The 11,189-nt window shown below is 41.2% G+C and overlaps 1 protein-coding gene across 6 annotated transcripts in view; it reads right to left on the reverse strand.

Annotated features, from left to right (window-relative positions):
- Positions 1–7,387, reverse strand: part of LOC136877020 (protein big brother) — a 213,039-nt gene extending 205,652 nt beyond the window's left edge. For all 6 annotated transcript variants that reach the window (XR_010860698.2, XR_010860697.2, XR_010860699.2 and 3 more), the window contains exon 1: positions 7,206–7,387. Coding sequence is in view for 2 of the 6 variants with exons in the window: in XM_067150813.2 (XP_067006914.1) it covers positions 7,206–7,379 (174 nt within the window). In the remaining 4 variants the exon portion in view is untranslated. The remainder of the gene's footprint in view (positions 1–7,205) is intronic.
- Positions 7,388–11,189: the final 3,802 nt, after the last annotated feature.

An 11,189-nucleotide genomic window follows, 5' to 3' on the forward strand; every position in this document is an offset into this window, starting at 1 on the left:
AAAAGCACAAGGCCACAAAATCACACAACCTTTCCTCAGAAACAGAATGATAAAAGCACAAGGCAATATTGGCTAAACCAAAATAGCTGATCCGTGAGTCATCTGAATTCAAATTGTCAAAGATGAACGCAAATAATCATATTTAAGTTAAACAGATCGAGAGACATTCTATGAAACACTAGCCTAAATACCGTATGTGAATGATTTTCGCAGCATTTCCTTTATTAGGCTTCTACTAACAATAAAATCAATCCATTAAACTTCCTGGCTTCCCGACATGTCCCCCTCGCTGTTCCTTTCTGTAAATACTATTATGAAACAATCTTGCTACATATTTACGAAGTGCCATCTATGCAAAGTTTTACGAAAAGGTTTCGGTATGGATGGCATGTATCCTCTTCCCCTAAGCTTAGACAAAGCATAAACAAGAACTTCTTTCCGATTCCCTGCCTATTCCAGAGACGAGCTTCTGGGTTGTTCAATAATACAGGTGAACCTCTCATAAGCTGATTATAATTCTGTTTGCATGTCAACTTATCCCTTTTCAAACAGATCTTGGGGATTAATCCTCTAGGAATGTAGCCTTGGGGCGGTGCTAAAAGCTAATATTTACTCTGCAGAGCAGTCTGTCAAAATAATTTGACAGAAAGTAAACTAAGTGAAGAGCCTGAATGATATTGCCCACGGCTTCTAAGAACGTCTTCACATCTACGGTCGAAACGCCGTTTAGAATAATCTCCTTGTCCTTCGGGCAGCTCAGAATATTCCTCTCTCTCACACACACACACACACACACACACACACACACACACTGATTTGTCGTCATCTTACGACGTCCATCAGCCATGTAGTACGTTTACATGCAGGATTCAGATCGAACTGAGTACACTTCCCGTATTGAAAACGCCATGTAACCGGGGACTCAGTTCGGATCGAGTCTCAAGGTCGATACGGTAAAATCTGGGATCGTATCGTACTCGGTTCGAATTGAGTTCCATGTAAACGCGGATTGTACTGAGATCGTACTGAAAACGACTGCGCACACACTCCTTGTTTATTCTGACGAAATCATCATCAAAGTTCTGTCGAAATAACAAATATAATAAGCCAGTGAATATATTTACCTGTATAAATGATCAGCAACTGCAGTCATATTATAAGACGGCCAGCCCTTGCGATTAAGAAAATCACGATAACCTTCTGTTGGGGGTAAAATTGGAATGTGCGTTCCATCTATTGCACCAATTACATTTGGAAATACCACACATACTTTCAAAACTGAAAGTTATCTCCTGGGCTTCTACTGCATTTGGCGTTTTTTGAATTCTAAGACGTGATATCGATTTTACTATAATTCTGCATCGTTCGTATACGTCGATGTTGCCTGGCGGATTCAATACGATACTCAAATAGCTTACGACATGTAAACGGGGATCGTATTCAATACGGTAAGTATTGATCTCAGTCCCCATGTAAACGTACTAATTATACTCTCTTCTCTCAGCAGCTACAATACCAGAGATGAATCTAACGCATCGGTGCAAATTGCAAATTAACTAACAGTCGGAACGGTGAAGAGAACAATTGAAAAGTATAACATGAATTATGAACTACTGTTTTTGGTTTTCGGAGACGCCGAGGTGCCGATATTTTGTCCCACAAGAATTCATCGCGTGCCAGTAAATCTACCTTTTATTAAGGAAGCTATATTTTTCAGTATCCACTCACAAGAGGAGGTCGCCATGTGGTTTTCTAGACAAGTGTTCAAATTTTGAGGATTTGCTCTTCATTAAAACATATTTTAGCCCTGTTCGAGAGTTTTTTGCCAACGGGTCTTATTTTGTTCAAAAATTAACGTTTAAAATCTGCCCTCAATCTTTTGTAGTCTTATTCCAGCAAATATTTCCGACTTGCCCCCGTGGAGTAGTCGCTAGTGCGTTGGCGTTGGGAAGTGAAGGTTTGGAGTTCCGTGTCCGACCTTGTTCATCACTTTTTGTTTCTTTTACTGACATATCCCTTATTTTATTTTATTTTTTTCGAGTTTAGGTTTCAGAAAGCTTAGCTTGATGGATGATGAATCAGAGTAGAACAGAGGGAAGGGCTCCTGCGTTGCTGCATTAGACACGACGCAGTGCGAATAAACCGCGCTGCATTTACATTTCTTATTCAGTTTACCCACTAGGATTGGCTTTTTCCCCTCTGACTCAGCGAGGGATCTCACCTCTGCCACCTTAAGGGAAGTGTCCTGGAGCGGGAGGCTTGGGTTGAAGATACAACTGGGAAGGAGGACCAGTACATCGCCCCGGCGAGCTCACCTGCTATGCTGAACAGGGGCCTTGTGGGGAGTTGGGAAGATTGGAAGTTATAGACAACTTTTCAAATTTCGTGGCAGAACCGAGAATCGAACCCGAGCTTCCGGGGGTAGCAGCTAATCACACTAACCACTACACCACAGAGGCGGACTGCTTTTAAATTTTCATGAATAAAATTTACGACACGTTCGAACGACAAGGACGAATAATGATTTAAAATATTGCAAATAGCTCTAAAACAAAAGAGACCGCAGTAAATAAATGATTGAAAAAATAAAATAAAATAAGGGATGTATCAGTAACCCTAAAAGAAAAAAATGTGCTGACCAAGATCAGACTCGAACTCGGAATCTTCAGTGCCAATGCGCTAGTGACTACGCCGCGCACACAACGTTAAATTTTGAACAAAATAAGACCCGTTGGCAAAAAACGCTCGAACAGGACTAAAATATTTTTTAATGAAGAGCAAATCCTCAAAATTTGAACACTTTTCTAGAACACTACATGGCAACCTCCTCTTGTAAGTAACTGTATATAAAAAGAGTTTCAGTCTCTCGAAAACACAAACGCCCATCTCTGTGGTGTAGTGGTTAGCGTGATTAGCTGCCACCCCCGGAGGCCCGGGTTCGATTCCCGGCACGAGATTGAAAAGTGGTATGAGGGCTGGAACGGGGTCGACTCAACCTCGGGAGGTCAACTGAGTAGAGGTAGGTTCCATTCCCACCTCAGCCATCCTCGAAGCGGTTTTCCATGGTTTCCCACTTCTGTTCCAGGCAAATGCCGGGATGGTACCTACAGTAACTTAAGACCACGGCCGCTTCCTTTCCTCTTCCTTTTCTATCCTTTCCAGCATAGTAGGTTAAGCTGCCTTGGCGAGACACTGGTCCTCCTCCCCAGTTGTTTCCCCAACCCAAAGTCTCACGTTCCAGGACACTCCCCTTGAGGCGGTACAGGTGGGGTCCCTCGCTGAGTCCGAGGGAAAAACCAATCCTGGAAGGTAAATGAATTAAGAAAGAAAACACTAACTATAACACAATAACATACCTGTAAATAAATAGTCTGATAGTGTTTAAGATTGTGTATTTTATTTACAGGTAAGGCCTATGTTATAGTGTTATAATTGAGGTGCTAGTGTTCAAAAGGTGCTATTTCCAACCTAAAATGATGACGATGATGCTCGATATTTAAAGGGTCCCTCCACCCTAAGAAAGTTGTAGAAAACTCAAGGAAACTTATACTAAACGGCACATGGGTACTTAAAAAAAATGAAGTGGAAATAGCTCCTTTGGAACAGACAATCCTCAATTAGCGTTTTCGACAGACTGGAAAGCTTTAAAATTACAGTAAATCTACCGACAAGAAGCCGGCCCCGTGGTGTAGGGGTAGCGTGCCTGCCTCTTAGAATTCGTCGTGCTGACCACACGACACCTCGTAATCTGACAAGTACACTTAGCGTCATGGGCGCCCGCAGGATCTTTTCCAGGGGGGGGGGGGCACATTAACAATTTTCTTGAATATAAAAACCAATATAACGTCAGCAACATTAAAGTATTTACAGAAACTTCCAGTTATAACATATGCTAGATGACTGTCAGTAATTTCAGTATATGAAATAATCTAGTATGATATTAAACAATTGAACATCAACATCTTTAGAATTCCAGGGGGGGGCAAGTGCCCCCCTTGCCCCCCCTTGCGGGCGCCCATGCTTACCGTATTGAATACGATCCCCGTTTACATGTAGTAGACTATTTGAGTATCGTATTGAATCCGCCCGTTAACATCGACGTATACAGACGATGCAGAATTGTAGTAAAATCGATATCACCTCTTAGAATTTGAAAACGCCAAATAAAGTAGAAGCCCAGGAGATAACTTTCAGTTTTGAAAATATGTGTGGTATTCCAAATGTAATTGGTGCAAAAGATAGAACGCACATTCCAATTTTACCGCCAACAGAAGGTTATCGTGATTTTCTTAATCGCCAGGGCTGGCCGTCTTGTAATATGATTGCAGCTGCTGATCATTTATACAGGTAAATATATTTACTGGCTTATATTTCGACAGAACTTTAATGATGATAATTTTGTCAGAACAAACATGGACTGTGTGTGCAGTCGTTTTCAATACGATCTCAGTACGATCCGCGTTTACATGGAACTCAATTCGAACTGAGTACGATACGATCCCAGATTTTACCGTATCGACCTTCAGACTCGATCTGAACTGAGTCCCTGTTTACATGGCGTTTTCAATACGGGAAGTGTACTCAGTTCGATCTGAATCCTGCATGTAAACGTACTAAATAATATCAAAACCATCTTTAACCATAACTTAAGGTCAATAGCCCTTGTTATTCCGTAAATTCGTTTCAACTTCAGAATGATAAAACAAAGTAAATAAGTAAAAGAAAATTGCAGAAATTAGGCTACTTGCAATTATCTTAATTGAAAAAAAATAGGACATATTTTAGGTTTTAGCCTTAAAAAACATGTCATTTTAGCTTCAATAAAACTTATCCTATAAAAGCTGTTCCAGGTTTTCAAGATTTTCCCCGACTTCCCGCTCTTCGGTTTCATTCTCCTCCCTCATTCCGGGAACTGCATCACTCTGCAATTAATTCTGCTGGCGCCCATAATTCGTTGTGTTGTTTATTTTATTTCGAGATGTATTTGTTTGCCTTCATTTACAAAGAAAATGAAAGGCCAAGCATGAATGTTATTTCTCAGAAGCCGAGAGAGAAACTATATATCTGGCATGCGGCCCGGATATGATGCTGGATCGTTCCGCGAACAGGCCGCGTGCTTGCCTGAGTCACTAGTACCGAGTATCTCCGGCTGGCCCGTTAAGCTAAGCGCCTGGCTGGGAATTCCACAGACTTCTCAGCGTTAACCGTTTCATAACACAGATTTTAATTTTGCATCAATTAAGTAACTCCTAAATGAATACTGACTATTTCAATATATTAAAAGAGCTGTAAGCGTCTGCCCTGTAGTCTAGGGGTACCGAGCCTACGTAGTAGCGGCTTAAAGCGAAGAATAACAGCCGAAACTGAACGTCACTTCGTAATCTACTGGCATTCGGGTCGAGTAGCGGTCGCTTGGTAAACCAAGGCCCATCGGGGGGTGTAACATCGTGGAGATCCTTCTTTTTTTCTCTTTTTTTCTATAACATAATTGTAAGGCAGTTAACGACGACGAGTTTGATGTTTCTTTAATGGACCAAATCAACGAGATGTCAGTCTTCAAAACTGTATTCGAAGAAGGAAAGGAGTGTTCTCAACACCTCGAAGAATGAGAGGCGACATGAAAGGCTTCCTACGCCCTAGTCGTGGCGAAAGGGAAGCGAGAGGAGCCGAGAGAGAGAGATCATGAGACGAAATAAGGAGTCCATCCTCCCCTTATCATTGATATAATCGCAGTTAACGGCTGTCGATACCATGTCCGCACTGGCCTTCGGTTCAGAGGGTCGCGGGTTCGATTCCCGGCAGGGTCAGGGATTTTAATCGCTTCTGATTAATTCTTCTGGCTCGGGGACTGGGTGTATATGTCCGTCCCAACACTCTCCTCAACATATTCAGACAATATACCACACTACCAACCACCACAGAAACATCCCTCCATATAGGGTTGGCGTCAGGAGGGGCATCCGGCCGTAAAACAAGGCCAAATCCACATGTGCGACACAGGTCGCACCCGCGAAAAAGCGGTAGCAAAAGAAGAACGGCTGTCGATACCATAATCTAATAAATACCAGAACTTTGTGCTTTTATTCCATGAAGGGAATCTTTACACAAACTATCCAGAGTAGCAACTTGCCTTCAACTACTACCAGCATTCCTACCTGCAATGAAGGTAGGAAGGAAGAAAAGGTCTGAAGAAAACACGAGGAGACAATAATAATAATCCCTTGTGCTCAGAACGTTGTTGTTTGACCGGTGGATCTCGGGTTCGGTGACTGCATATGAAAAATGTGCTCTATAAAGCATTGTTGAAATAGGATTCCTCCAGGAAATACACTCTAACTTAATTCTAATACTTATTCATTTTCATGTTCGTGTATTAACGCTAAGGTCATCTTCACTTGGTGCTGACCTGGAATAATAATAATAATAATAATAATAATAATAATAATAATAATAATAATAATAATAATAATAATAATATAGAAATACCAATTTATCTCCGTCCACCATTAACTATAGTCTAAAAATGAGCATATATCACGAAACATTTTACATGTGTTATTTTATACAATAACTGCCCACTCATTAAGGAGTGTCGTTTTCCCAACACTAAAGAAAACTGAAAAATACCAACGTTTCAAAGGGTTTTATTAATGGTATTTTAAGCTCAATTTCCTTCAATTATGTCAATGAAGTGCTTGTTTCCAACCTGCTGTGGACATGTTGGAAACAATTGCTGTCATTTGCTGTTGTTATTTTGCGTAGTGATAAATTACATTTCGTTAAATGTTAAATTGACACTTCTTGTGCTTATTGCGTTCAGAAAACAAATTGGCTAGTGATACCATACGAACCATTTTAACTAGCACAAACGTAATAGGGCCTATTATATCTCTAGAAATTTAGAAATTGCTACGTTTGGATAAGTGCCTCCTTCTACAAAATCTATACAGCACTAATGACGTATTCTTAGCAGAATAGGGGCACACACATCATTGGGTTCTTGCTACACAGTCTTAACATAATCACTTCTTACACTTTATCACTAGCAATCACTTTACCAGTGTTCATAAGAATCGACAATCAATCATCCAACTTTTCGAGTAAGTTTATGGAGGAGTAATGAGCAAATAAATAAAGATATTACAAGACAACCAAATGTTACCTGACAGCAACATTACAAGTGACAAATGTCATTTCGTACTCACCTCGCTTTCTCGACTCAGTCGCCGGAAGAGTTCGTCGGACTCGAACTTGCTCTTCTGATCAGGGACGACACGCGGCATCTTGAATATAAAACGCGGTTTTGGCTGCTCGTACAATCCGATGGATTCAAACGGCAGCATGCCGGCCAGCGCAGCGGGGTCGTTCATAGTGTGCATGATGCAAGCTGTCGAGACCTACTGACGAGCAAGGCTGCACAAACGGGAACCTTTCAGTGGGGCCTTGGTTAGCCACGCCCCCGAACACGTCACAGCATGGCGACCATCCAGTCGGTAGGAACCGCATTTTGAACTGGAACGTATATTCTATTGATCATTTCATATTAACTGAAGAGAAATTGGAGAATTGATATTGTGTTTTACTGTATGAAAGTTTATAGTTATAGGCGTAATAAAATTTTCTACTGTTATTCCATGACGTAGTAGCATATTTTGAAAACGACGTACTTTCTACAGTCAAACTGTCAAACAGCAGGCCGATTCGGGTTTCAATTCCATAGAAATCCTGTTAAAACTATCGCAGAAGTAATATTCAATTAAACTGTCTAGTACTGCGAGTTTTTGACTGGTGGTTGTAGTGACCATTGTTTTAAGACTGGACAGCCATCCTCTCTTAACACTAATCAGAGGGAAACTGGAAGAGATCCGATACTTCGAAGGAAAACAAAAATAAAGGTATTGGCAAAGAAAAGGGAAGGGCGTAAAAAGGAATGACTCCCTAGGCTTCGCAAATCAGTAGAGAACAATATTTGATCAAGAGAGGTCGGATATAAAATGACATTGAGGAGCCTGGTACAATTAAGTGGAACTTGAGAACATCTGGAGTCCTATTTTAGTCACATTTTACGACAGGCATAAGTATTTTACCACCCCCACCCGCAAGGGGAGGGTTTTTGAATGCGATGTGCCGTACTTGCATAGATCTACTCGTTTCTCCACCCAAGAGAACTCTGTTCCAAACTGCTTTTTTTTTTTTTTTTTTTTTTTTTTTTTTTTTTTTTTTTACGAGTTGCTTTACGTCGCATCGACACAGATAGGTCTTATGGCGACGATGGGATAGGAAAGGGCTAGGAGTCGGAAGGAAGCGGACATGGCCTTAATTAAGGTACAGCCCCAGCATTTTCCTGGTGTGAAAATAGGAAATCCCGGAAAACCATCTTCAGGGCTGCCGACAGTGGGGTTCGAACCTACTATCTCCCGAATACTGCATACCGGCCGCACTTAAGCGACTGCAGCTATCGAGGTTGGTGTTTGATTTTGTAGCCTATATTTTTTCTGTTGTCAAAGTGTAGGCGTAAATATAATTACGAAAGTTAGTGTCTTCATCAAGAGATGTGTTAAAGAGAGGCAAGAGAGTGAAGGACCGTGTTCCACCGGTGCTCAGAAATTTTCCATTTTATAAAACAAACTGTTGGAAACTATTGGAATGAATACTTGAAATATAGCGTGTCTATTTTTGTTCCTCTTCTTCCTCTTCTTCTTGTTCTTTTACTACTGTTAGTCTACTATTAGACAACTTCTTGTCTTTTTTCCCAATTTCTTGTCGTCGGCATTTAGTGTCGATTTGGCTCAGTTTTGCGGCCGGATACCCTTCTTGACGCCAACCATATGTGGAGGGATATATTCACTATTGCATATTTTTGTGATGGTTGGTAGTGTGGTGTGTTGGATGTAAATTAAGAGAAGTGTACTAAAATGAACACAAACACCCATATGTAGTTAAAATCACTGACCCGGGGGCGACTGAACTGAAAGCCAGTACCGTGCGCTAACCATTCAGCCAAGGAACCAGAGTTGTTTTAATAATAATAATGTTATTTGTTTTACGTCCCACTAACTACTTTTACGGTCTTCGGAGACGCCGAGGTGCCGGAATTTAGTCCCGCAGGAGTTCTTTAACGTGCCAGTAAATCTACCGACACGGGGCTGTCGTATTTGAGCACCTTCAAATACCACCGGACTGAGCCAGGATCGAACCTGCCAAGTTGGGGTTAGAAGGCCAGCGCCTTAACCGTCTGAGCCACTCAGCCCGGCCAGAGTTGTTTTACTGTAAAGTATGAGTTAATTCATCAGTCCAAAGGCTGGCTGGATCCTCAAATAGTACAACCGAAGGAAACCACAGAAAACCGACGACAGCATTGTAATGAATCATAGGCCCTACTAGGCAAGATGAGTAATGAAGTAGTTTGCTATTGATTTAGATATTCAGCCAGAAAATGCATCTTTCACACCATCCAGACGCACTAGTCGTGCTCTGAACGTCATTACTACCACCCATACCTCAGCAACTTCCATAAATTAGACTACTATCATAGCTATAACTGAGACTGGAACTTCGGTGGAAACTAGATCCTTTGCCAAGAGACAGATGCAAGAACAGGCAATAGAGAATGTGGTACTTCCCTCCTCATAGGGTTGACGTCAGGCAAGGCAATCGGATGTAAAACTGGGCTTAATTGGGAAAAGACCAGTAAAGAAAAATCCTTTCTTTAGACTACTCCTAAAACATACGTCAATCGTATAATGCCACTGATCAGTGTATAATCCACATCGTCAATTTTTTTTATTATGGTTAATTTCTTAATTGACCTCATTTAAAATAGGTATGTTGAGGGCGACTTACGTGTGACTTTAATTTCCTTCTCCATCACTATTTTGTCCTGCTCCATGGCTAAATGGTTAGCATGCTGGCCTTTGGTCCAGGAGGTCACGCGTTCGATTCCCAGTAGGGTCGGGGATTTTAACCCTAATTGGTTAATTCCGATGGCTCGGGAACTGGGTGTGTGTGTATGTTGTCTTAAGCATTAGAAATCATCCTAGGTAGGGCCCATCCTCACGGACGCGCAGGTCGTCTATAGGGCGTCAACTCGAAAGACCTGCACCAGGCCTCTCTGGAGGCCACATGCCGTTATATATCACTTTTTTAATATCATGTTCTTAGGACAGAGTTTCTTAACCGCTGGCCTGCTGTCTGATAGCCCGGGCCCTGGTATCAGTTATACCGGGCCGCGAGATATTCTCACGGACTGTATAATTTTGCTTCTCGAATAATGTTATACTTATTTTATAGTGGTAACATTCTTAGGAGAATCATTTTAGTGATTGTGTCGAAATGCGCAGACAAAGGTCGTCTCTAAACTCTACATTTATCTAAAATCTAAGTAAATAACATCTGCGTAGCCAATGTCAGTGACCAAGCCATTTACTTGTGAATGATTAGGGAATTTGCATATCTAGAAATCTTTAAACCTTTGGGAAAGGTATTACAGCTGTTTATGACAGGTCATAAAAATTACCTGCAACCCGATTACAAGAATGGGCGTTGAGCCTTCTGTTCTCAAAATTGAACGAAATAACATGTGTTGCAGATGTCAGTGTCCGTGAGAAGTACAGTGACATTTCTTTCTTTCAGTTAGCCTGCATTGAAGATTAAGGCAGGCTGTAGGCCTACTGTATTCGGTTCTCGATACTGAAGAGTTATAGCGAGCACCGTCTTAGCTCAAGTTCGCACTGTAATGAATTACTCGTTTCAAAGCCCGAATGCCGTGACTTTTTAAAGTAATAGGCGTGGAGATTTAAATGTTAATATGTCTATGTATAAAATCCAAGGGACTGCTTAATTTAGATATTAGGAAATATACCGAAGGTGTGACGGAACAACTAGTGATGCATCCACCTCTAGTCCACAAAGCGATGTCTAGGATAAGCAAAAGGAGAAGAAAACTGCCAGCATACAGAAAATTACAACATATCCTACCTAATTATTAACATTTTTGTTAGTTAAATGTATGGACTTAAAACAAATGGAAACTAGTTTTCCAGTAAATTTGTTGGGATTCGGCCCTCGTCTTTTGGAAAAATTCGGGCCGCCGTCTCTCAGAGAAAACATAGTCTACTCATAGCAGTAGGACGAATGCATTGCCCCACTCGAAAAACCAAATTTATCCAATATCTATTTTATTCCAAATA

This window comes from Anabrus simplex, chromosome 7 (assembly GCF_040414725.1).
Source record: "Anabrus simplex isolate iqAnaSimp1 chromosome 7, ASM4041472v1, whole genome shotgun sequence".
Taxonomy (NCBI): Eukaryota; Metazoa; Arthropoda; class Insecta; order Orthoptera; family Tettigoniidae; genus Anabrus; species Anabrus simplex.